The sequence below is a fragment of the Bufo bufo genome, chromosome 4 (genome assembly GCF_905171765.1).
Source record: "Bufo bufo chromosome 4, aBufBuf1.1, whole genome shotgun sequence".
NCBI lineage: Eukaryota > Metazoa > Chordata > Amphibia > Anura > Bufonidae > Bufo > Bufo bufo.
The window spans coordinates 564,771,134-564,798,219 of record NC_053392.1 but is presented as its reverse complement, the minus strand read 5'-3'; the positions used below and the strand labels follow the sequence as shown (position 1 = coordinate 564,798,219).

General features: G+C 44.9%; 1 protein-coding gene across 3 annotated transcripts in view; it reads left to right on the top strand.

Annotated features, from left to right (window-relative positions):
* Window positions 1-27,086, top strand: part of STON1 (stonin 1) — a 170,002-nt gene that overhangs the window by 127,362 nt on the left and 15,554 nt on the right. For 2 of the 3 annotated variants that reach the window (XM_040430300.1, XM_040430299.1), the window contains exons 2-4: window positions 5,916-7,817; window positions 11,734-11,936; window positions 23,169-23,549. In XM_040430300.1, the coding sequence (XP_040286234.1) occupies window positions 5,936-7,817; window positions 11,734-11,936; window positions 23,169-23,243 (2,160 nt within the window). In that variant the 5' untranslated portion in view covers window positions 5,916-5,935 and the 3' untranslated portion in view covers window positions 23,244-23,549. Of the gene's footprint in view, window positions 1-5,915; window positions 7,818-11,733; window positions 11,937-23,168; window positions 23,550-27,086 lie in introns of those variants that run through there. The other variant, XR_005778522.1, reaches the window with a different exon arrangement.

Here is a 27,086-nt window from a genome sequence, read left to right as displayed (position 1 = left end):
TGCCACAAAAACTGGAGCCCCTACATAAGATAATCGCCCAAACAATAAAAACTGTGCCAGAACAGCCATTTTTTTGTTACCTTGCCTCACAAAAAGTGTAGTATAGAGCAATCAAAAATCGTATATACCACAAAATAGTACCAATAAATTATCATATAATTTCCAAAATGGGGTCACGATTTTGGAGTTTCTACTCTAAGGCCTCTTTCACACGACCGTTGTGTGCACCCGTGGCCGTTGTGCCGTTTTCCGTTTTTTTTCGCGGACCCCATGACTTTCAATGGGTCCGTGGAAAAAACGGAAAATGCACCGTTTTGCAGCCGCATCCGAGATCCGTGTTTCCTGGCCGTGAAAAAAATATGACCTGTCCTATTTTTTTCACGGCCAACGGTTCACGGACCCATTCAAGTCAATGGGTCCGTGAAAGAACACGGATGCACACAAGATTGCATCCGTGTCCGTGATCCGTGGCCGTAGGTTACTTTTTATACAGACGGATCCGAAGATCCGTCTGCATAAAAGCTTTTTCATAGCTGGGTTTTCACTTCGTGAAAGTGTGCGCCCCCCATCGGCCCCCCCTCCCTCTATAGCATTAACAACATTGGTGGCCAGTGTGCGGCCTCCCATCTCCCCCCCCCCTTCCCCCATCATTGGTGGCAGCGGAGTTCCGATCGGAGTCCCAATTTAATCGCTGGGGCTCCGATCGGTAACCATGGCAACCAGGACGCTACTACAGTCCTTGTTGCCATGGTTACTTAGCAATAGTACAATAGTAGAAGATTCATACTTACCTGCTGCTGGCTGCTGCTGCGATGTTCATGTCCGGCCGGGAGCTCCACCTACTGGTAAGTGACAGGGTCTGTGCGGCGCATTGCTAAATGAACTGTCACTTACTAGTAGGAGGAGCTCCCGGCCGGACACGAACATCGCAGCTCCCAGGTAAGTATGAATCTTTTACTATTGTACTATTGCTAGTAACCCGCTGCCACCAATGATCGGGGGGGGGGGGGGGGGGTGCGGCACCTGAGGGGTTAATTGTGCTGATCACGGCCCCCTGTAAGAGATCGGATGCTGCTAGGCAGCAGGGGGCAGTCATGTACACAGTTTGTAGTATATTCTAACTAGAAGAGTCCCCATCACCATGGGAACGCCTCTGTGTTAGAATATACTGTCGGAAATGAGGTTTCACGATCTAACTCATATCCGACAGTATATTCTAACATAGAGGCGTTCCCATGGTGATGGGGACGCTTCAAGTTAAAATATACCATCGGATTGGAGAAAACTCCGATCCGATGGTATAAAAGGGACTCCAGACTTTACATTGAAAGTCAATGGGGACGGATCCGTTTGAAATGGCACCATATTGTGTCAACGTCAAACGGATCCGTCCCCATTGACTTGCATTGTAGTTCAGGACGGATCCGTTTGTCTCCGCACGGCCAGGCGGACACCAAAACGACTTTTTTTTCATGTCCGAGGATCCTCCAAAAATCAAGGAAGACCCACGGACGAAAAAACGGTCACGGATCACGGAAAAACGGGACCCCGTTTTGCGGACCGTGAAAATATACTGTCGTGTGCAATAAGCCTAAGGGTGCATCAGGGGGTCTTTAAATGTCATATGGCAAAATTATCCCAGTGAAATCTGCCCTCCAATATCCATATGGCGTTCCTTTCTTTCTGCGGCCTGCCATGTGCCCGTACAACAGTTTACGAGTTTACGACCACATGTGGGGTGTTTCTGTAAACTGCAGAATCAGGGTAATAAATATTGAGTTTTATTTGGCTGTTAACCCTTGAAAAAATAAATAATATTGTAGAATCTGCCAAAAAAGTAAAATTTTAAAATGTCATCTCCTTTTTCCTTTAATTCTTGTGGAACACCTAAAGGGTTAAAAAAGTTTGTAAAATCTATTTTGAATAACTTGAGGGGTGTTATTTCTACAATGGGGTCATTTATGGGTGGTTTCCACTAGCCCCACAAAGTGACTTCATAACTAAAGTGGTCCTTAAAAAAAATGGGTTTCGGAAATTTTCTTAAAAATTTATAAATTTTCTTCTAAAATTCTAAGCCTTATAAGATCCTAAAAAATAAAGTTACATTTACAAAATGATGCAAACATGACAGTGGACATATGGGGAATGGAAGGTCATAACTTTCTTATGATGTATCACTATCTGCCTTAGGCCTCTTGCACACGACCGTGTGTCCCATGTGGCCGTATTGCGGCCTGCATACGGCGAGTCCGCAATACACAGGACAATGGCCGTGTGCATTCCGCATCACGGATGCAGACCCATTCACTTGAATGGGTCCGCAATCACGGAGATGCGGAACGGAAGCACGGAACTGAACCCTACGGAAGCACTACGAAGTGCTTCTGTGGTGTTCCGTTCCGTGCTTCCGTTCTGCAAAAAGATAGAACTTGTCCTTTTTTTTGCAGAATGGACGGGTTGCAGACCCAATTTAAGTGAATGGGGTCGCGATTCGCATGCGGCTGGCCCACGGTCGGTGTCCGTGTATTGCGGACCGGTTGTGTGCTAGAGGCCTTAAAAGCAGAGAAATTTAATTTAGAAAATTGCTAATTTTTCCAAATTTTCTGCAAATTTTGGATTTTTTTTATAAATGAAGGTGAATTATATCGACTAATATTTTTCACTATCATGAAGTACAATGTATCACGAGAAAACAATCTCAGAATGGTTTGGATAAGTAAAAGCATTCCGAAGTTATCACCACATATGGTGACACATCAAGTTTCCAAAAAAAACTGGCCTGGTCTTTAAGGTGAAAAATGGCAAGGTCCTTAGGCTGAGTTCACACGGGCGAGTATTCCGCGCGGGTGCAATGCGGGAGGTGAACGCATTGCACCCGCACTGAATCTGGACCCATTCATTTTTATGGGGCTGTGCACATGAGCTGTGATTTTCACGCATCACTTATGCGTTGCGTGAAAATCGCAGCATGCTCTATAATGTGCATTTTCCACGCAACGCAGGCCCCATAGAAGTGAATGGGGCTGCGTGAAAATCGCAAGCATCCGCAAGCAAGTGCGGATGCAGTGCGATTTTCACGCACGGTTGCTAGGAGACGATCGGGATGTAGACCCGATCATTATTATTTTCCCTTATAACATGGTTATAAGGGAAAATAATAGCATTCTGAATACAGAATGCATAGTAAAATAGCGCTGGAGGGGTTAAAAAAATAAATACTAATAATTTAACTCACCTTAATCCACTTGCTCGCGCAGCCCGGCATCTCTTCTGTCTTCATCTTAGCTGTGTGCAGGAAAAGAACCTGTGGTGACGTCACTCCGGTCATCACATGATCCATCACCATGGTAAAAGATCATGTGACGGACCATGTGATGACCGGAGTGACGTCACCACAGGTCCTTTTCCTGCACACAGCTAAGATGAAGACAGAAGAGATGCCGGGCTGCGCGAGCAAGTGGATTAAGGTGAGTTAAATTTTTATTTTATTTTTTTAACCCCTCCAGCGCTATATTACTATGCATTCTGTATTCAGAATGCTATTATTTTCCCTTATAACCATGTTATAAGGTAACATAATACAATCTACAGAACACCGATCCCAAGCCCAAACTTTTGTGAAGAAGTTCGGGTTTGGGTACCAAACATGCGCGATTTTTCTCACGCGAGTGCAAAACGCATTACAATGTTTTGCACTCGCGTGCAATCGCGCATGTTCCCGCAACGCACCCGCACCTTTTCCCGCAACGCCCGTGTGAACTCAGCCATAAGGTGTTAAAGTATGGAGCTATGTCTGGTAAACAGTGAAGTAGATGTCACTCACTTCAGCCCCTTTAAACAGCTGAATGACAGAGTTCTAACAATCAGACAGCCAAAGATCTGACTATTCTAAGGACAGGTCAATAATATTAGTCGTGGATATCCTCCTCCAATCATAACATTCTGACTTTCTGCAGCCACCACTATGGGGAGCTTAGCAAAGATGGATTTGTATTAGACGAGCAAATCGATTCCAACAAATAGATATGTCTCATCAGCAGGGTTTCTTCACTAGTGAGGGGCTATCCCAACAGGTGAAGAAGTACCCACCTGCCACAATTGTCAGGGCAGATTTATATTGGCCCTGACAATTTCCTGCAGAGCAAAGGCAGAGGTAGAGGTAGGTGCCTCCACAGTCGCTGCTCCAAAGCTTAGGCTACTTTCACACTCGCGTTTTGTGCGGATCCGTCTTGTATCTGCACAGACGGATCCGCACCAATAATGCAAACGCTTGTGTCTGTTAATAACGAATCTGTTTGCATTATTCATTCAAAAAAAAGTCTAAGTCAAAACGGATTCGTCTTGACTTACATTGAAAGTCAATGGGGGACGGATCCGTTTTCAATTGCACCATATTGTATCAGTGAAAAAATGGATCCATCCCCATTGATTTACATTGTAAGTCTAGACGGATCCATTAGGCTCCGCATAGTCAGACGGTCACCAAAACGCTGCAAGCTGTGTTTTAGTGACCGTCTAAAAAAACGTAACGGAGACCAAATGCAGCCAAAGTGATGCATTCTGAACGGGTCCTTATCCATTCAAAATGCATTGGGGCTTAACTGATCCATTTTGGACCGCTTGTGAGAGCCCTGAAACGGATCTCACAAGCGACCCAGAAACGCCAGTGTGAAAGTAACCTTAGGGGGTGTATTTTTTGTATTATTTGTTAGTAAATATCAATTAATTAAATTTTAGGGAAATGTATTGCTGGAATTCCCCTCTTTGTACTCTTATTAAGGGCAGCACATCCACTCTGTGCACCCCTAAACAAGTATCTTTTAACTTGTATCTTATAGCTGAGAAGTCTCACCCGGCCGGGGGGCGTGGCTTCATTGGAAAGTAGGCGTGGCCTAAATGCTGCTCTGTGCGCCAAAAAATTCACCAGTACAACGACACCAACTTATAAGTGCCATAAACTCGGACTAGACAGATTTTTGGTGCATGGATGCAATTTTGTGGCGCACAGACAGAATTCTAACATAAACCTGGTGCAGGATTAACGATACTCCAAATTCATAAAGCTCCATATGGTAGAATAGTAAATGTATCTTGTATAAAGAAATTGATTCATACAGTACAAAGTGCGACACTGTGTTGTGTAGGTGTTAATATATATGTGGTAAATAGTTCTGTCTGTGAGTCTGATCCTCATCTTTCCATTTAAAATTATAATGAAGAGGTCTGTACAGGGTGGGCCATTTATATGGATACACCTTAATAAAATGGGAATGGTTGGTGATATTAACTTCCTGTTTGTGGCACATTAGTATATGTGAGGGGGGAAACTTTTCAAGATGGGTGGTGACCATGGCGGCCATTTTGAAGTCGGCCATTTTGAATCCAACTTTTGTTTTTTCAATAGGAAGAGGGTCATGTGACACATCAAACTTATTGGGAATTTCACAAGATAAACAATGGTGTGCTTGGTTTTAACGTAACTTTATTCTTTCATGAGTTATTTACAAGTTTCTGACCACTTATAAAATGTGTTCAATGTGCTGCCCATTGTGCTGGATTGTCAATGCAACCGTCTTCTCCCACTCTTCACACACTGATAGCAACACCGCAGGAGAAATGCTAGCACAGGCTTCCAGTATCCTTAGTTTCAGGTGCTGCACATCTCGTATCTTCACAGCATAGACAATTGCCTTCAGATGACCCCAAACATAAAAGTCTAAGGGGGTCAGATCGGGAGACCTTGGGGGCCATTGCTGGAAAAACTCAGGGAACGTGCCAGCTTCAGTGCATAAAGAGGGAAACACATCATCATGTAGCAATTTCGCATTTATAGTTAAAAACTAGACTGTACAGAATGATTGAACATTGAGGATCGGTAATAGGTGAACCAATTAACTTTTTTTTTTCTTTTCCAGACCATTTAAATTCAGGGAGAATGTCTTCACCAAATCATGATAACTGGGTAACTTTTGATGACGAAAATCTGTTCCAGTCTCCACAAAAATCCCCAATATGTCCTCATGAGAATGCACATAGCTCTAAACCAAGTGAACTTAAACTAAGCCTGTCTCATGAACGGATGACAAGCATTTCTTCCTCCAACTCCACCACCCCTCTCACATCTCCTATAATTGACTTCTTCATGAGTCCTGGTCCTCCGAGCAATTCCCCTCTTCGTACCCCTATTAAGGACAGCCCATCCACGCCATGCACCCCTAAACAAGTATCTTTTAACTTGTATCCTAGAGATGAGAGGTCTCAGAACCACCATTATACATTTTCTGAAGGATCAACTCCGTTGACAACAGAGCAGACTCCAACTATTTCATCCTTTGCAGATGCAAACAACACAAATCAGAATCCTTCACTGTACAAAAGTAATAATAGTTTAGGACATTTTTCACTTTTCCATTTAGATCACTCTCAAAATGAGTGTGCCTTCTCAAGCCCATTTTGGAACAATGATGCCACAAGTTCTTCAAGCACTACAGCTGAATCTCACTCAAAAGAAAAAAATTCTGCAAAGCAGGAATATAATATATCCGAAAAGGAAACCTCTAATAACCAGAAGAGTCTTAACCACTGTTCCTTTAGTTATGTTTGTGAACGGCTTCAGCATTTAAAGATTGACCCACCTGACAACTTGAGGCATCAGCCTGCCTGTGCTGAAAGTGAGAGCCCATCATTTATTCCACAAAGTCTCTTTAGAAGTCAGAGGAAAGATGGATGGCCTTTTATGTTGAGGATACCAGAAAAAAAGAACATGATGTCTTCCAGGCAGTGGGGACCTATTTACCTGAAAGTTGTATCTGGTGGAATTCTGCAAATGTATTATGAAAAGGGCCTTGAAAAACCGTTCAAAGAATTTCAGCTTCATCAATTCTGCAGACTTTCGGAGCCAAAACTCGAAAACTTAGGAGTTTCAAGTAAAATACACACTGTTAAGATAGAAAATGTAACGTATGTGGAAAGAAGGAAATATCATCCAAAACCCGAAGTGATTCATGAGGCAGAAATCGAGCAAATGTTAAAATTGGGAACCACAGAGTATTCTGATTTGATGGACTTTATTACGACAATAGAGGAGGAGCTTTTGTTGCTTTCACCAGTTTCGAAACAGAAGAAAACTTATGAAGAGCCTGAAATGTTGGTGGAGCTAGTGGACAATTTTTGGGGCCAAATATCAAAAGAAGGAAAGCTAAGAGACAAGTCGCTGGTCTGTCAGTTGTATTGTCTTAGTTTCATTAATAGCGGCATGGAGTGTTTTTTAACATTAAATGACATTGAACTACAAAAGCTGAACTACTTTGAGAAGAACAGTGAGAAAAACTTGATCAATATTTCGGAATATCATTTCCACAAATGTGTTAAGCAACATGAATTTGACAAGTCCCGGATAGTGAAATTCACACCAATGGATGCGTGCCGGTTTGAACTCATGCGTTTTAAGGTTCCTTGTGATGTCAAAGAACTTCCTTTTTCACTAAAGAGCTTGGCTGCGATACAAGGAGCCTATGTGGAGCTCCAAGCTTTCTTAAACATGTCCAGTAGTATGGTGGGTCCTTCACAGGTGAAATACTGTGAAAATATTACTATCCACTTCCCGGTACCTGCACCATGGGTAAAAGCACTTTGGACTGTTAGTCTGCAGAGGCAAAGGTCTCTAAAGACGAAGATGAACAGAAGAGCTTGTCTTAGTACTGGATTTGAAATCGAATCAGAGCCGGTAATACAAGTAACGATCGGGACAGCAAAATACGAGAATGCATACAAAGCTGTTGTGTGGAAGATTGATCGACTCCCAGACAAAAATTCTAGTAAATATATATTTGATGTTGTTGAATGTATATAATGGTTCTTGAGCTGGTCATCTTGTAATTTGCTGTTTGTCTACTATTGTCTACTGTAAACCAAAGTGGACATTATTTTTATTATGCATTATGCATGAAGAACCACCATAAGGTCAGTGTTCCCCATGAGATAGGAAATGAAGAAAGGGCAAGAATGGTCACACACATAATTCAGTAAAGATTATCTAGTCACTCACGACGTGTTCTATGCAGGTTTACCTGCCTCATGGGGCATAGTAGGTACAGGTCCACCAGTGTTGGGTGGGTTCTTTAGCAGCATGGGCAAAACCAGTTAAAAGTAAAGAATCCTTTTCTGAGACTTTTCTAATGATGACCTATCCTCTAGATAAGGTCTCTTGCACACGAACGTTGTGTGCCTGTGGCCGTATTGCGGCCCACATACGGTGGGTCTGCAATACACGGGCACCGGCCCGTGTGCACTCCGCATCACGGATGTGGACCCATTCACTTGAATGGGTCTGCAATCACGGAGATGCGGAACGGAAGCATGGATCGGAACCCCACGGAAGCACCACGGAGTGCTTCCGTGGTGTTTCTGTCCGTGCCTCCACACCGCAAAAAAATAGAACTTGTTCTATTTTTTTGCGGTGCGGACGGATCACGGACCCATTCAAGTTGAATGGAACGGATGCACAAGGTTCATGTGCAAGAGGCCTTAGTCATCAGTATCTGATTGCTGTGGTCTTCTCTCTCTCCTCACCAAGCACTGCGCCATATATTGTACAGCGGCTGTGCTTTGTATCGCCGATTAGCACAGTTCACTCAAATGGGGCTGAGCAACACCTAGGCCAGGGATAGACAACCTCCGGCACTCCAGCTGTTGTGAAACTACGACTCTCAGCATGCATAATTGCTCTGCTCTTCTCAGAACTCCCATAGACACGAATGGAGCATGCTGGGAGTTGTAGTTTGACAACAGCAGGAGTGCCAAAGGTTGCTGACTCCTGGCCTAGGCCAAGTGGCCGATGAATGTGATGTCACTAGGCAAAGCTGTGAGAAGGCTGCGGCGCTAGCGCTGGTGCCTTCTCAAACAGCTGATCGATGGGGTCGTAGGTGTTGGACCCCCACCAATCATATCCTGATTAAAAAAAAGTCTTGGAAAACCCCTTTAATTTCTAGCAAGGGAGCCAGATTGCACTGCACCATTTCACATACCTCAACAGGATGCAATGGGGCAGATTTACTATGGCAAATGTTATCATTTTTGCTCCTCACCAGATGCGAATTTCAGGATAAATTTGATTTGTCGCGAAGCCGAATTTTCTCGTGCTTTGTGGTAGCAAATTGATTTAACCAGAAATAGTGTAAAAAAATAACAAATCATACTTACAGTACCTGATCCATTTGCTCGCGACAGGCCGGCCACCACCATCTTGCTTAAAGATCTGGCACGAAATCCCATGCGCGGTGACGTTTAAAGTCACCACAGGTCGCGTGATATTTCACGCCAGATCTTCAAGCAATATGGTGGCAGCCAGCGCATCGCGAGAAAATTGATTATTTTAATTTTATTTAGGTTAATTTTTTATTTGATTATACTCTGTTATTTATGTTAGATGCCGCGATCATGAATAAACGCAGCATCTGGGGGGGTACAATGACCGGGAGCGGCCTAATCGCCGATCCCTGTCATTGCACCCACTACTTACAAAGAAAATGTGCTTCGTGACGAAGTAATTTGTCAGAAAGCAATTTTTTTTTTAATTCAGCGAAGCAGCCGAATCGAATATTTGAATAATTTTCTCATCTCTACTCACTCAAGATGCTTCACAGTAGATGCACTGTGATATGTGACGCATCTGCTGCCCGTCTCCTCTGAATGCTAGCTTTATTTTTGACCTTATTAATAAATCTGCTCCAAAGTATTAAAAGACAATCGGCCACCACAAAGTGCAGTCCTGCCTGCCGATTGTATTGGATATTGTGGTGACAGGTCCTCTTTAAAGGGGTTCTGCAGGGTTTTTAAACTGATGATCTATCCTCTGAATAGATCATCAGCATCTGATCGGCGGGGGTCCGACACCCGGGACCCCCGCCGATCAGCTGAGAAGGCAGCGGCGCTGACAGGAGTGCCGCGGCCTTCTCACTGTTTACCGCTGGCCCAGTGACGTCACGACTAGTATCCAATGGCCTGGGCGCGGCTAAGCTCATCCGCTACGTTCTTGCTCATGCTGCCAACTTATCGAGGAATCTCTGTAATATTTTACAATCAGGCGGGATCTTAAGGATCCTGCAAAGTTTTTTTATCATCAGCAAAAACAGAAACTTTACTTTCAATCTCATTCACAAGCCATTAATAGTAGCACATGATGTGTGTGTCTATGCATTTGTGCATGTGTATAGCTAATACTACGTGTTGTAGATGCAAGATTTGATTTCTTGCGGTACACTTCATTATATTTTAATACATTCATGCACTGAGGACAATCTCAGATTCAGGGGTGTAACAAGGACCTATGGGGCCCCATAACAAAACTTAGAATGGGGCCCCACACCAACATGACCACCTTTGGTAGCATGAATGTAAGAAGCATTTGACTATGTTGGTTTTCCTAATGCACACAGTGATGTCACAATGGTGGGATAATGCACACAGTGATGTCACAATGGTGGGATAAGGCTACTTTCACACTGGCGTTTTCGTTTCCGTTTGTGAGATCCATTCAGGGCTCTCACAAGCGGTCCAAAACGGATCTTAATGCATTCTGAATGGATAAGGATCCGCTCAGAACGCATCAGTTTGGCTCCGTTCCGTCTCCATTCCACTTTGGAGGCGGACACCAAAACGTGCTTGCAGCGTTTTGGTGTTCGTCTGACAAAATTGAGCCAAATGGATCCTTCCTGACACACAATGTAAGTCAATGGGGACGGATCCGTTTTCACTGACACAATATGGCACAATTGAAAACGGATCCGTCCCCTATTGACTTTTAATGGTGTTCAAGACGGATCCGTTTTGGCTATGTTAAACATAATACAAACTGATCCGTTCTGAACGGATGCAGGCGGTTGTATTATCTGAACGGATGCGTTTGTGCAGATCCATGACGGATCCGCACCAAACGAGAGTGTGAAAGTAGCCTAATGCACACAAAGATGTCACAATGGTTCGATAATGCACACAGTGATGCCACAATGGTGGGATAATGTACACAGTGATGTCACAAGGGTGGGATTATTCACACAGTGATTTCACAATGGTGGGATAATGTACACAGTGATGTCACAAGGGTGGGATAATTCACACAGTGATGTCACAATGGTGGGATAATGTACACAGTGGTGCCACAATGGTGGGATAATTCACACAGTGATGTCACAATGGTGGGATAATGTACACAGTGATGTCACAAGGGTGGGATTATTCACACAGTGATTTCACAATGGTGGGATAATGTACAAAGTGATGTCACAATGGTGGGATAATGTACACAGCGATGTCACAATGGTGGGATAATGCACAAAGTGATGCCACAATAGTGGGATAATGCACACAGTGAGGTGACAATGGTGGGATAAGGCACACAGTGATGTCACAATGTTGGGATTATGTACACCGTGAAGTTACAGCACAGGCATAATGTGCCCAATGATGTCACAGCAGTAAGGCTCACAGTCATATGACAATAGTGATGTACAGAAATGAATCAGTGAGGTCACAGCACAGAAATAATGCAAAAACTAATGCATCTTCCATTGACCATATACATCACAAACTGCACATACTGCATGTCTGAGTGGAGATGGGCATCCTTAGTCATCGGGCCCCATAGCAGATGCCATGCCTGCTACCCTGGTAGTTACACCTATGAAGGACTATTACACCCCTGTTCTAACACCTTCTTCACTGCTCTTTTTGAAGGTCCTGATCAGCCGCACAGTTTATCCTGCAAGCTTGAGCTGGGCTCCGACCAGGAGATACCTCGCAGCTGGAATCCGATGGCAAATGTGCAGTTTATTATGCCGTTTACATGTGTCTCTGGGGCAGAGGTGAAATCAATGGGCGTCGAGAATGATCTCCAGCCCCATAAACAAGTCACCCAAAAGGCTTGCTACCACATCCAGGTATTATTGATTTCCACATTTGGTTTGAATGGTTTACATCACATATAAATTGTTATTGGAGGACATAAGGAGACCTGATGGAACATTATACATTCTGATTAGATTCGGACAGGCAGGACTTTATTGCTTGTGGGGCTTTCAGAGCAATCTGGGATTCGGTGACAGCAACATCTAAACTAGTCGATCTGAAGCAGACATTGCTATATAGCCTGCTCAGACATGAGCCCATCCACTTTATGGTGCGCATAAATATATGCATTTTATCATCTACACAGGAATGGCTGTGTCAGCTGGTTTGGTGCTCAAAACAAGAGGAAAACATACAGTTCAGCAAATCCGTACAAACCTCACAAGGCTGTCATCCATAATGTGCTCATAATTTCAATGCATGGAGAAATTCTCCAGCCACCGCTCTCCAGTCTCTACTCTGACACAAAAACATTGTTTAACATCAATCGAGGTGTCAGTCTTCCAGACATATGGCCGTCGTTTTATCCTGGTGACCGTGCTGCTAGGATGGTTCAATAAACGTAAATGTAACGTGAAAAGAACTTTTTGGCTTCTGCAAATGTAAAAAATTGCAGAATGTTTTTCTTTTAAAGTTACAGCATCTACACATTATCCTATCAAAGTGGAAGTAGTGGGCAGCAAACCAGGCAGTTGCCCAAGCTTTGTGTTTCCTAGAAGACCCCCGAAGGAGAATACGGAGAATGAGGCATGTAAGCCTTCACCAGGGGCTCTTATTAGACATTGTATAGCAGTATTATTTGGATACTACATGGTAGTATTATGCAGGCACTGTATGGAAGTACTATTCTCTATTGTATGGCAGTACTTAGGTATAACCATTCTCTAAGAAGGGCATATCTGTCTAAGGCCTAGTTCACACGAACGTATGGCTTTTATAGTTTTTTGCGGTCCGTTTTTCACGGATCCGTTGTTCCATTTTTGAGTTCCGTTGTGTTTCCGTTTCTGTTCCGTTTTTCCGTTCCGTTTTTCCGTTCGGCATATACAGTATACAGTAATTACATTAAAAAAATTGGGCTGGGCATAACATTTTCAATAGATGGTTCAGCAAAATCGGAACAGATACGGAAGACATACGGATGCATTTCCGTATGTGTTCCGTTTTTTTTGCGGACCCATTGACTTGAATGGAGCCACGAAACGTGATTTGCGGCCAAATATAGGACATGTTCTATCTTTCAACGGAACGGAAAAACGGAAATACGGAAACGGAATGCATACGGAACACATTCCGTTTTTTTTGCGGAACCATTAAAATGAATGGTTCCGTATACGGACCGTATACGGAACACAAAAAAACGGCCCGTACACCCGCAAAAAAAACGTTTGTGTGAACTAGGCCTAACTATAATGCAAAAATGACAAGCTTGACATAGGCCTCGTTAGGCTGGTCTGAAACGTTGCCTTGGGAATAAACGGGTCCACCGCCATTCACTACCTTTGGAGTGCCGCCTCACTTTTACATTTTGGATCTTTCAGTGGACTACTGCCTATTGTCCCAGAGGGATTGCAGCCCAGTATCCCAATTTTGTTTAATATCTTCATAAGTGATATTGCAAAAGGCCTCGATGGTAAGGTTTGTCTTTTTGCTGATGACACAAAGATATGTAACAGGGTTGATGTTCCTGGAGGGAAACGCCAAATGGAAAAGGATTTAGGAAAACTAGAAGAATGGTCAGAACTCTGGCAACTGAAATTTAATGTGGATAAGTGCAAGATAATGCACCTGGGGCGTAAAAACCCAAGGGCAGAATATAGAATATTTGACACAGTCCTGACCTCAGTATCTGAGGAAAGGGATTTAGGAGTAATTATTTCAGAAGACTTAAAGGTGGGAAGACAATGTAATAGAACAGCAGGAAATGCCAGCAGAATGCTTGGATGTATAGGGAGAGGTATAAGCAGTAGAAAGAGTGAAGTGCTTATGCCGCTGTACAGAACACTGGTGAGACCTCACTTGGAGTATTGTGCGCAGTACTGGAGACCATATCTCCAGAAGGATATAGATACTCTAGAGAGAGTTCAGAGAAGAGCTACTAAACTAGTACATGGATTGCAGGATAAAACTTACCAGGAAAGGTTAAAGGACCTTAATATGTATAGCTTGGAAGAAAGAAGAGACAGAGGGGATATGATAGAAACTTTTAAATACATAAATGGAATCAACTCGGTAAAGGAGGAGAGCATATTTAAAAGAAGAAAAACTGCTACAAGAGGACATAGTTTTAAATTAGAGGGGCAAAGGTTTAAAAGTAATATCAGGAAGTATTACTTTTACTGAGAGAGTAGTGGATGCATGGAATAGCCTTCCTGCAGAAGTGGTAGCTGCAAATACAGTGAAGGGGTTTAAGCGTGCATGGGATAGGCATAAGGCTATCCTTCATATAAGATAAGGGCCGGGGGCTATTCATAGGATTCAGATATATTGGGCAGACTAGATGGGCCAAATGGTTCTTATCTGCCGACACATTCTATGTTTCTATGTTTCTATCACCTAACAGACTGTGCTGCTGTTCCTTTTTGCTTTGGATCTATCTATCTATCTATCTATCTATCTATCTATCTATCTATCTATCTATCTATCTATCTACTGTATCTGTCTATCTATATCTAATCTATCTATCTAATTTATTCTATCTATCTATTTCCCCATATGTACAAACTCCAGGACCCACTCCTATATCAAGAACGGGACCCTCTGTGAACAGAGAGCACACCGTGCATGCACAGCTTCCTCTCCATTCACTGCTATGGAAGTTCCAAAAATAGCTGAGCCAACGTGCTTAACTATTTTTGGAAATCCCATAGCAGTGAATGGAGGGGTGACCATGCATATCTGTTTTGCTCTCCATTCAGTTCAGAGTGGTTTTTAGATAGGAGTGAGTCCCAAATATGGGACCTGCACCAATCGAACATTTCTGCCATATGCATATCCAGGTGGGAGGCAAGAGGACAGGAGTTGTAGTAGAGGCCAAATGGGGGTAGTAGTCCTCATGCTGCCTGTGGTCCACTCCAGTGCTCCCTGGAACAAGCACAATGAAGGGAGGGGCGCAGCCTTTTTTTCCCTCGGGACACACCCTGGTTTAAGTCCCTTGGTAGCAAAACAATGATAAATGAAGTTCCAGCACTGCAAAGTAATTGTTGTGTCGCTTGTCTCTTTATTCGTGGTAGCAAAATTACAGCATGTGGATCAAAACCTCACACTCCAACACCAGTTGACGCGTTTCAGACACTTAGTCCTTAGTCATAACTCAGTCCCTTGTCTGGTAGTACAACGGGCGCCTCCCCCTAGGGCCCTCTATGTCGCGCATCCCAGGTGTAGGAATGCCGAGTGGTATAGTGCAGCCTAACATGTCTCTCTATGTGTGTCACGATGCTCCTACTTGGATACGGCTGGACCCCAGGCTTTAGCTCTGAAGCAATAAATAGGGGGAATAATTGAGGGATAATAGAAAAACTTGAGTCCAGACCTTGTGTAACAGCGGCTGCGGTACGTCGCTGTTCCCCCGCTTACCGCCGTGGTCCTAGGCGCAATGCTCAGAGGTGATCCTTCCATCCACCGCTGCAGTCCTGGGCTCTGTCGCTGTATGTGCTGTGGTGCTGAGGATTCCGCTCCACAGGTTCCACTCAGCCCTGGCCACAGCATGCTTGCTGCTGGTTTCGTGTTACACTGCCCTAGGGGCGGCGCGCATCACTCCCTGGGCTGCATGGGTTGGGTCATGTGACCTCACTGACTAATCCAGGCTCTCCTGCAGGTACTTAAGTGGCTCAGCCCCCTTCCCAGATGCCTCAGTGTCAAGGTCCTTGTGTTTGCTAAGTTCCTGATACTCTCGTGTGCTCCTGACTTAAACTTTGTTCCTGGATTCTGCTACTCGTCTAATCCCTGTCTATTTGCCTTGACTCTCCTGTTGCCGATCCGGATTGCCTGACCTGTTCCTGTGCCGCCTGCCCTGACCTTTTGCCTGTCTGACTACGCTTCTGCCTCATCCTTCGGTCCTGCTCTGTTGCTCCTGGTAATGACCCCGCCTGCCTGACTACGCTTGTACTTCTGGTACCTACTCGGGTATCTCCTGGTCCGCCTGGACCAGCTGCCTCGTGTGCCTTCCCTCCTCAAGAGGTAGCAACCTGGTGTACCCCTCAGGAAAGTCTATCCTCACCATCAGGGGTACTGTGAAGAATCGAGGGGCACACTTAGACAACGCTGTTAGAGGAGGTGGGACACGTGGCACAGTGGGTTCACACCCGCTGGTTCGTGACATCTTGTATGTAGTTGAACAGCAGCTTTACTTAATTGAGCATTCATCAAAACAATCTTCAAGCTCTGTCTTGGCAGGCTTTAGCATTAAGCTGGCAGGGTTCTTCAATAACTCTGCTTGCTTCCTATCTCTTTGCTGTACTGATAAGCTGAATAGGTAACTTGGCTTCCTCTGTAAGCTGCATTTTTTCTCTGTAGTCTGACTCTAGGTGATGCCAGGGAACTTTCCTCCTGGCTCCTGAGGCTTCAAGTTTTGGCCTTCATGGCCAGAAGAGCTTAAAGGGGTTATCCCATCTTAGACAATGGGGGCATATCCTCTGGGACCTGCACCTACAAGGAGAACGGAGTCGGGGAGAGTTGTGGCTGGAGGACCCCGAGTTTCTCGGGGTCCGTCCACCACCAGGCGCAGCTCCCCACCTCTCCCATTGAAGTTAATGGGAGGGCTCCATAGAAATGAATGAAGGGTGGCTGCGCATGCGCGGTGCGCCCTCCTCAACTTTCTTTGCTCCGTTATCCTTGTAGGTGCGGGTCCCAGAGGTGGGACCCGCACCTATCAGACAATGGGGGCATATCCTAGCGATATTCCCCCATTGTCTAAGATGGGATAACCCCTTTAAAGTGCTCTGGCTGGCGTGGGCACGTCCAGCAGAGACGTGACCCTGCAGACTTTTCTCTTAGCAGGGGGTAAGCTAGACTAATTAGAACTTCTGCCCCACCCTTCCTGCAGGAAGTAGGACTCGCCCACCTCAATCCAGAGGAGGGGGTTAGAATGGAATGGTAGGTTCCATTCTATCTAAGTACATCTCTGCCGTGTTTGCTGCCACCTGCTGGTGAACCAGACACATTACATATGAACATAACAGTTGCATGCACATTGTGGAGGACCTGGAATAAATACACAAGATGACATGAGGTTAGACCAATAAAGACAGTAGCAAGGTGCAGAAGTGGTAACACCACTCTGGGGTGTTACAGTAGAAGTTGGGGTGCTGTTGGTGTTAGTGAGATGTGATGTAAGGTAGAGAAATTTCACAATAAAAGTCAGGCTGTCTTGGTTAAACAAGTAAACTGAACTCTTCACTGAAAATGTTGCAGATAGCACAGATACACGTACTTGCAGGAGTAGGCTGAGCGGTGCACTTCCCGAGCTTGCTGCTCAGCTCTTTTAGCAGTCCCATAGAAATGAATAGGGGGTGGCCGCACATGCAGGCCTAGAGATATGTCCCCAGTGTCCAAGATGGAAATAACCCCTTAACCCCATATGCAAAATCCTCTGGATGGAGTTTAGTAAAAAAAACAAAAAAAAACAATTGACATGCCAAAAATGCTCAGGTACGACAATTCCTCTGAGTTTTTCCCGTTGTTCCTGTACCTTTTGCTTTTGGTAGGAGTGTCATATGGTTTAGCTGATTCTAAGCATAAGACTCACTATGTGGTATACAAGAGGAGTCATCTAAGGAAAAGGTAAGACATTATATTAATAGAATTTCCCGTGACTGGTAGCGGAGTGAACGACCAGCCAGACAAAATGTAACAGTGGGAGCTTACGGAAAACGCAACTCTCCTAATGAAACAGTCACCATAAACTTGCTTGAATCATCAGTTTTTGAAAGATGATATCATTCAGCGAAACTGCTGGCGTTGGGAGTATTCAGACCAAGCTGCTTAATGATGACCCAAAATGTGATGAAATGTTAATGCTTAACCGTAGCTTACCTGAAAGAATGTGCTAACTCCACTGAAAAGTTTATTTTTATTATTTTTATTTTATTTTTTACAGTAGAGCAGTATGGTGCTGTATGGTACTGCATTTTTCTTTATATATATATATATATATATATATTCTGTAAAATACTGAGAATTGACTAGGGATAAAAGGTGCCCTATACAGTATACATGAATGATGTGTGTGAGATGTATGAATACTGGATATTAGCAGTACAGTGTGTGACTGATGTACCATGAGGCACACAGGGGCTGGAATCTTTAAGATGACCTTGTGATTTTAAATTAACAGTGTGATTAGATAGATAGATATGAGATAGATAGAGAGATAATGACATGGATGGATAGATAGATAGATAGATAGATAGATAGATAGATAGATAGATAATGACACCCGAGTATAATGGAAGTCAATGGGTGAAGAGGGGAGGGTGTCTGGTTCATAGGAAAAAGTCAGAAATTGATGGAAACACCACTGAAATGGTTCGGGAACAGCATGGGGAGGATGTCTGGATGCATCTTGGACTCCCAGGTCGCTGCCGGGAACGATGTTGTCCGAATAGTACGCCACTTTTACAGACTGACAATAATACGCACAAAACCGAAGATAAAATCAATTTTAGAGGAAAAATTGTTAGGAAACATTATTTCCTGTATATTAATTGTATATAAAGTGCAAGGGCTGCCAAAAAGTACATGGAAGAGGCACTCCGATACAACCTGTATATCACATAAAGGAGGGCCTCATTCACATTGTGGTACAATTGTTCAGGTAGTGGGACTCCTACACTCACAAGGCCTATGCACTAAGTGAAAGGGCTGCCAAAAATTACAAGGAACCGGCACTCCAATACACCTTTTGTTACACATAAAGGAGGACATCATACACAGCCTTGAAAAATTATGATTGATGCCTGCTGGTGACCCTCAAAAACATTAGGAGCAAGGGCCTGCTGGTGACCCTCTAAAACATTAGGGGTGAGGGCCTGCTGATCTGACCATCTAAAAAATAAGTAATAATGACCCCACTGTTTCCCAGAAGTAATAATGCTCCTATAGTGCTCATACTAGTATTTAAGTTCCTCTTAGTTCCTCAACTGTAATAAAGCCCACCATAATGCCCCCAGTAGTAATTCTCTTTATAAGGCCTCATGCACACGACCGTTGTGTGCATCCGTGGCCGTTGTGCCGTTTTCCGTTTTTTTCGCGGACCCATTGACTTTCAATGGGTCCGTGGAAAAATCGGAAAATGCACCGTTTTGCAGCCGAGACCGTGATCCGTGTATCCTGTCCGTCAAAAAAATAAGACCTGTCCTATTTTTTTGACGGACAACGGTTCACGGACCCATTCAAGTCAATGGGTCCGTGAAAGAACACGGTTGCACACAAGATTGGCATCCGTGTCCGTGATCCGTGGCCGTAGGTTACTTTCATACAGACGGATCCGTCTGCATAAAAGCTTTTTCAGAGCTGAGTTTTCACTTCGTGAAAACTCAGATCCGACAGTATATTCTAACACAGAGGCGTTCCCATGGTGATGGGGACACTTCAGGTTAGAATATACTAAAAGAACTGTGTACATGACTGCCCCCTGCTGCCTGGCAGGTGCTGCCAGGCAGCAGGGGGCAGCCCCCCCCCTGTAGTTAACACATTGGTGGCCAGTGGGCCCCCCTCCCCTGTAGTTAACTCTTTGTTGTCCAGTGCGGCCGGCCCCCCCTCCCTCCCCTGTAGTTAACTCGTTGGTGGCCAGTGGGCCCCCCTCCCTCCCCTGTAGTTAACTCTTTGTTGTCCAGTGCGGCTGGCCCCCCCTCCCTCCCCTGTAGTTAACTCTTTGTTGTCCAGTGCGGCCGGCCCCCCCTCCCTCCCCTGTAGTTAACTCGGTGGTGGCCAGTGGGCCCCCCTCCCTCCCCTGTAGTTAACTCTTTGTTGTCCAGTGCGGCTGGCCCCCCCTCCCCTGTAGTTAACTCTTTGGTGGCCAGTGGGCCCCCCCTCCCTCCCCTGTAGTTAACTCTTTGTTGTCCAGTGCGGCCGGCCCCCCCCTCCCTCCCCTGTAGTTAACTCGGTGGCCAGTGGGCCCTCCCCCCTCCCTCCCCCTCCTAATTAAAATCTCCCCCCTATCATTGGTGGCAGCGGAGAGTACCGATCGGAGTCCCAGTTTAATCGCTGGGGCTCCGATCGGTAACCATGGCAACCAGGACGCTGCTGCAGTCCCAGTTGCCATGGTTACTTAGCAATTTGTAGAAGCATTATACTTACCTGCGAGCTGCGATGTCTGTGTCCGGCCAGGAGCTCCTCCTACTGGTAAGTGACAGATCATTAAGCAATGCGCCGCACAGACCTGTCACTTACCAGTAGGAGGAGCTCCCGGCCGGACACAGACATCGCAGCTCGCAGGTAAGTATAATGCTTCTACAAATTGCTAAGTAACCATGGCAACCGGGACAGCAGTAGCGTCCTGGTTACCCTGGTTACCGATCGGCAGCAGGGGGCAGTGGTTACCCTGGTTACCAGGCAGCAGGGGGCAGTCATGTACACAGTTCTTTTAGTATATTCTAACCTGAAGCGTCCCCATCACCATGGGAACGCCTCTGTGTTACAATATACGTTCGGATTTAAGTTTCACGATCTAACTCATATCCGACAGTATATTCTAACATAGAGGCGTTCCCATGGTGATGGGGACGCTTCAAGTTAAAATATACCATCGGATTGGAGAAAACTCCGATCCGATGGTATAAAAGGGACTCCTGACTTTACATTGAAAGTCAATGGGGGACGGATCCGTTTGCAATTGCACCATATTGTGTCAACGTCAAACGGATCCGTCCCCATTGACTTGCATTGTAATTCAGGACGGATCCGTTTGGCTCCGCACGGCCTGGTGGACACCAAAACGACTTTTTTTTTCATGTCCGTGGATCCTCCAAAAATCAAGGAAGACCCACGGATGAAAAAACGGTCACGGATCACGGACTTACGGACCCCGTTTTTGCGGACCGTAAAAAAAAACCGGTCGTGTGCATGAGGCCTTACTGTTTGTGTAACAGTAGAAAAATGCCCCCTTATAATGTGCGCCAGTACATAAAAGTGCCCTGTTGTGTGGCAGTATAAAAAATACCTCCTCTTAGTGCCAATGTCCCCATAGTACCCTCATAATGTGTGCCAATGCCCCCTACTGTGTGCCCAAAAAACTCAGTGCCCCCAGTTGAGCCAAAGTCCCCATAGTGCCCTATAATTTGCGCCAGTATAAAATACTCCTATATCGTGCACCAATAATGCGCCTCCCCTTATCCCCATGGTGCCTGACAATGTGCCAGAATAAAATGCCCCCATAATGTGTGCCAGTATAATTCCCCTATATAATGACCCCAATAGTGCTCCTTTTCCCCCATTCTCCATAGTGGCCCCCATGTGTGCCAATATATGAGATAGGGCCCCAATAGTACTCCCCCCTCCAAAGTGCCCCCCATGTGTGCCAGTATATAAGATAGGGCTCCCCACCATAGTGCTCCTTCCCCTCCATAGTGCCCCCCCATGTGTGCCAGTATATAAGATAGGGCTCCCCATAGTGCTCTTCACCCTCCATAGTTCCCCCCATGTGTGCCAGTATATAAAATAGGGCCCTAATAGTACTCCCCCCTCCATGGTGCCCCCATGTGTGTCAGTATTTAAAATAGGGCCCCCATAGTGCTCCTCCTCCATAGTGCCCCCCATGTGTGCCAGTACATAAGATAGGGCCCCAGTAGATGCCCCCATGAGTGCCAGATAGGGCCCCTAGCAAAGTGTAAATAAAAAAAAGAATAAACACATATACTTATTACTTACCTCCTTGCTGCTTTCAGCGATGCAATACAGACCTCTTCTGGCCCGTGTCCCGCGCTGTACGGTTCAGACAGTGTGATGATGTCATTGTGCCGCCTGCACCCACCTCTGATAGGCTATAGGCACTAGGCCTGCAATCTATGAGAGGACTGGGGAAGGGAGACGCCTCTCCTCTGCCCCGCCGCAGCATCCATCTGTATCGCCGTCCTAAGGACAGTGGAAGCGCTGATCTCCCCCTGCTGCAGGTAAGAAGGGGCCCTCCTGCTCTGGGCCCCTGTGCAGCCGAACCGGCTGCGCATGCGGTATGTCTGCCCCTAAATGGAGAGTCACAGCCTAAACAGAGACAATGTTGCCCATTTTAGTAAAAAGGTAAACGTGTCTTTTTTTCCCTCCAAAACATTGAATAGTCCCTTATAGTAACTGTGTAAGATTTCCAACTTCTCAGTGTATAGACAGTGCACTAAAGGGGTTATCCGAAACTATAAACCGCCCACCCATATGCCGGGTCCCTCACACTGAATATACTTACCTGGCACCACGCTCCCAGCACTGTTCCTGGTCCCTGAACCTTGTGCACAAATGAAAACATCCGGGGGGGATGGGGGGTATGCAGCCAATGGCAGACGGGGACTGGGATGAGCCTCGCTAGCATTGTGGGTGACACTAGGGATAACATGGTTATAACGGAAAATAATGGAATCCATAAAATGGAAGTCAAAACGGAAGCCTTTAAGAGGCATTCCATTTTGATCCATCATAATAGAAGGATGGGCAGCATAACGTATCCGTCTCGTTATGCAAGGCGGAAAACAAAGTCCTGTCGCTAGATCAATATTTAAAGCCTGGAGAGCCCCTTTAACTTTAAGCAGTGATGCACTGGGTCACTGCACATACAAGCATGTATCCTCACTGCAGCCAAGTATATAGGCCAGCATGGCATGGTGGCTCAGGCTAGTGCCTTGCAGCGATGGGGTCCTAGGTTTCAATCGGACCATGGACTACATCTGCATGGAGTTTGTATGTTCTTCCCGTGTTTGCGTGGGTTTCCTCTGGGTACTCCAGTTTCCTCCCACACTCCAAAGGCATACTGATGGGAGCCTAGATCGGGATCTCCACTGGGGACAGAGTGAAGCTAATGTCTGTAAAGCGCTGAAACATATAGTAGCGATATATAAGTGCGTATAAATAAATATAGAGAGAACTGGAGCGGTGGCTCTTTAGCAGAGAGGGGTCTGACAGGTGAGCACTGGTCCGTTTACTATGTTATCCACATTTCCTCTCTTTGGTCAAGTTTTTCATTATCACAGACCAGTCCTTTAAACACTTATCTTCATGTTGATCCTTATGGTAAAATGACCGTAACCTACAGAAACAGCTGCTTACTTACTTATTTTACTCTACAGGTGGAGATTGATCGAAAACGTATCCCTACTGATGGAGAAGACATGGACAAGACCAGAGAGTGCAGAACACAATAAAAACCAGTTCTAAAATAGATCAAAGAAATATATATGGAAATATAACCAGCATTTCAAAAAGTGACAAGCTTGGGTGCTACATCTCCCAGCATACCCAGCGTGCCGAGGTTATACAACAAACATGGACAGAATCATAGCAGATATATATTATTTTGTGTAACTATTTTCAATGATTGTCGTTTCAATCTACAATCTTTATATGATTGACATTTAATTACACATAATTGCATAAATATGAAGCAAATTATTTTAATTGTTTTGTGATTCATGTGTATAACGTTCATAAAAAAAAAAAATAGATCTTGATTGTGAATACTGGTCCAGCTGTTATTGTCTGGTGAAGGTTTATCCCGTGAAGCCCTGCAAAATGACGTCAAGGGCTTTACTAGAGAAAGAGTAGGCACATATAAAAATCAAAAAGCCCCCAACTCCTAGATCAGCAGAACTAATGAGGTAGAGGGGGCATCTATACAAGTCTCTACATATTCTGACACTGCCTGTGCTGACCCTAATCACAAGAAAAATGATAATGTTTCCCCCCCATTGTGAATTTATTCATACATTTACAAAGGCACAGCACAACACAAAGTTCTAAGAATGAGGAATGCATGTTTTTACTGGAATATGAATGACAAGTGCTTACTATAGTTTTTAAAAGTGAGTTCTCCTGACCTCTGAGACTCCACATGTGGGTGAGTTTACGAGAGGGTCAAACCATTGACAAGTAAAGTCAGAAGGTCACTAGATAGAGAAACTGGCCCTTCTGATAAACCAGATGACTTCCTACAGAAGCTTGAGGAGGTGGCAGTCATCCTACAATGGTTGACACAATTTGTGTAGCATGTGGAGTAGAAACTTAAAAAAACTGTCATCGTTGTCCATAACAACCAATTGTAGTGGCTGGGTTTGGGTGGCCCCAATGCTACACTGGGTCCCATGGACATTGTCAAGGTCTCACAACATGTTGCTGCTCTCTAGAAGAGATAGTAAGGCATGGTGCACCCTAACGGTAAATAAGTCCAGAGACTCAGGGTCTGCAGTAAACCAGTGTGCTTCTTTACTCGAGGAATCGAAGTGCAAAGCAATGAAAACGAGGCACTGAGCCGGTTTCTCCAGTCTCCAGAAGTTTCTGTGCTGCAGAAAGGCCTTAGTTAGCTGTCCCATCTCTAAGAAGACTGATACCCTGGCCAAAGGGCTGGTGGAGCAGTGTCTGTGGCTCAGTCGTTGGGGAAGGAATTCCTCTGTCTTAGTGTCTTCTGGTCACTCGTGCAGTCTGGCAGAGTCTCTCCTACTGAACACTGGTCTCTATCTGCAGACCTCTAAGGGCTCTGTCCACCCTAATTTATACAGTTTCTGACAGATCTAGAACCGTCCAGTGGGAAGGGTGAAGCTGGAGAAGCACAGCCTAACAGAAACAATATTGCAGTTCAAGGCTGCCATAGTATTGAGCCTCAATACAAACCAGCAGGAATGAGTAAGCAGTTTCCAGACATAAACAACCGTCTGACAGAACTAAACCAGACAGTCAAAAGTTTACTGTGTCTGGTTTTTTTCCCGTCCACAACTGAGATCCTAATAGTCCCTTTTAATAGCAATAAAAAGTTATTAGCTTCTCGGTGTAGAGACTGAAAAGTCCCAAAGTCTCTCAGTATTAGCTGGATGTGCATTAAAGATGACCTGTCCCCTCTCCTGACATGCCTGTTTAATAGCTTCATGCATTCCCCATTTAATAACAACTCTGGATCATCTATTCTTATGTCTCTATGTTGTGCCATTCCTTTATTATTTCTACTAGAAGTTATGAATGAATTTCTAGCAGTCTGCAGTAAGTACTGACCTATTAAAGCGGTAGGATCAATGCCATTCAAATGAATGTGCCTGAGTTGAAATACCAAGCACGGCCAGTATACAATGTACGGCGCTGTGCTACTGCCTCTTCAGGCAGGGCAATTAACCTATCAGCAGATTTGTACCTATGAAACTGGCTGACCTGTTACATGTGCGCTTGGCAGCTGAAGGCATCTGTATTGTTCCCATGTCTATAAGTGCCCATATTGCAGAGAAAAATTATGGGGGTCATTTATTGAGACCAGCGTTTTAGATGCTGGTCTTAATAAAACCCCTGCACTGGTGGTGGATAGCCGAAGTTATGAAGAGGCGCCCGTCCCCTTCCCTGCCCACACCCACTTTTTTAGACCTGGCGGGAGCGGGGAAAAGTCGCAAATTGCAACGGAGAGTGGTGCGGCAGCTCAGCTCCATCACTGGAGAGAGACTGAGCTGCTCCTAGTTCATATGACCAATGAACGGAGACATCGCCGACCTCGTCAAACAGCTGATTGGCAGCGGTGCTGGGAGTTGAACCTCCACCGATCTGATATTGATGACGTATCCTGAAGATTGGCCATCAATATAAAAATCTTGGACAAGCCCTTTAAAAGCAATCTGTTGTTTGTGAATCCATATAATGGATATGTGTTTGTGCAGCAGCGTAGAATCAATGCCTTTCGATCATTTTACTGAAATGCTAAAAATGTCCTTTCCTGCTCTTGAAGCAATTAGTAACAGCAGGTGTGACAGCGGAGAAGAGCTGTATTGTGACAGGTAGATAAAATCGTCAAACGCACCAGTTCTGCACCTCGCAGGTGCCTATAACCTCTGGGCTTATGTCAAACGCAGCAAATAAGACGATAAAAACTTCACATATAGTTCGCTGTGACAAATTAGCAGAAATAAAAAAAAGTGTGCCCACTCTTACGGAGGAAATCGCATCATGTGCAGATCTTCCTTCCCCGAGGGTGAAGTCTATTTTAATTTACCGTCATCTAATGTAACAATATGCAATTACTGTACAGGCGGCAGTGGAGATAAATACATCGAAAAACAACAGGATTAGGAGGGAAAATGTCATGCATTATTTTTATGAATCGAGCTGATGGCCAAGGATGTGAAACAAGTGTAGGGCGACCTATTGAAGAGGTCTTGTTAGTGGGTTGGAGTAGCCCTTGAAGGGATTCTGTAACTTTCATCCAAAGTCTGGTTTAAAGTAAGCATATCACCATGAAGGGTAGGTGAACCGAAACATAACTATACCTTTCTTGTTTCTTCATGGTGCAACACTTACTTTGAAACTGATTTTGGAGGTGATAGACCCACTTTAAGTTGGTTAGGAAGTCAATGTGTTCCAGCAGTAGACATCTCCATCTTAAAAGGATTGTCCAAGATAATTAAGAATCTTGGTCAAGACCTACAATTGCTTAAAATAAATAATAATAAAAAAAATCATCTTATACTCTTTCCTTACTCAAGTGCCTCTAAAAGAGACCAAACAGTGGGAGCCGATGGAGAGCCTAGGGGCAGCATTGTGGAACATAGCCCTGAACCATGGCACTACCAGAGGAGGAGCTTTGAAAGGGAGGTGGTAATGGGAAGGGGCAGAGTTCAGCTGAGCTATAGCTGAGTGACCAGTGAGGAAGACCTTTGGAGGAGAGAATTGGAGGAGGGGAGTGTTGGTAGCAATGATGGAGGTAGCAGTTACTCAAGGTGGTGGTCCCCACACGGGTGTTCACTTTGGCCGTGCAGTGATGGGAGGGCGCACACATTCTTCCCTTGGGGAACACCTTGGTGTGAGAGGTCTCCACTGCACTTTACTAAGGCAGCTAAATAGATGGTTCACACAGGCACTGTGCAGTCTTTACAGTTGGCATATATAGTTTCCCAATGTTGTGTATGCAGTAGGCTAAGTAAAAGTTCCCTCTTGGTCTCTCTCTGTATAATCCAATCCTCTCAAATGTGGCCAAGAAGGTGCAATTTCTCTCTCACACAATAATTATGTTTCTCTCTGCT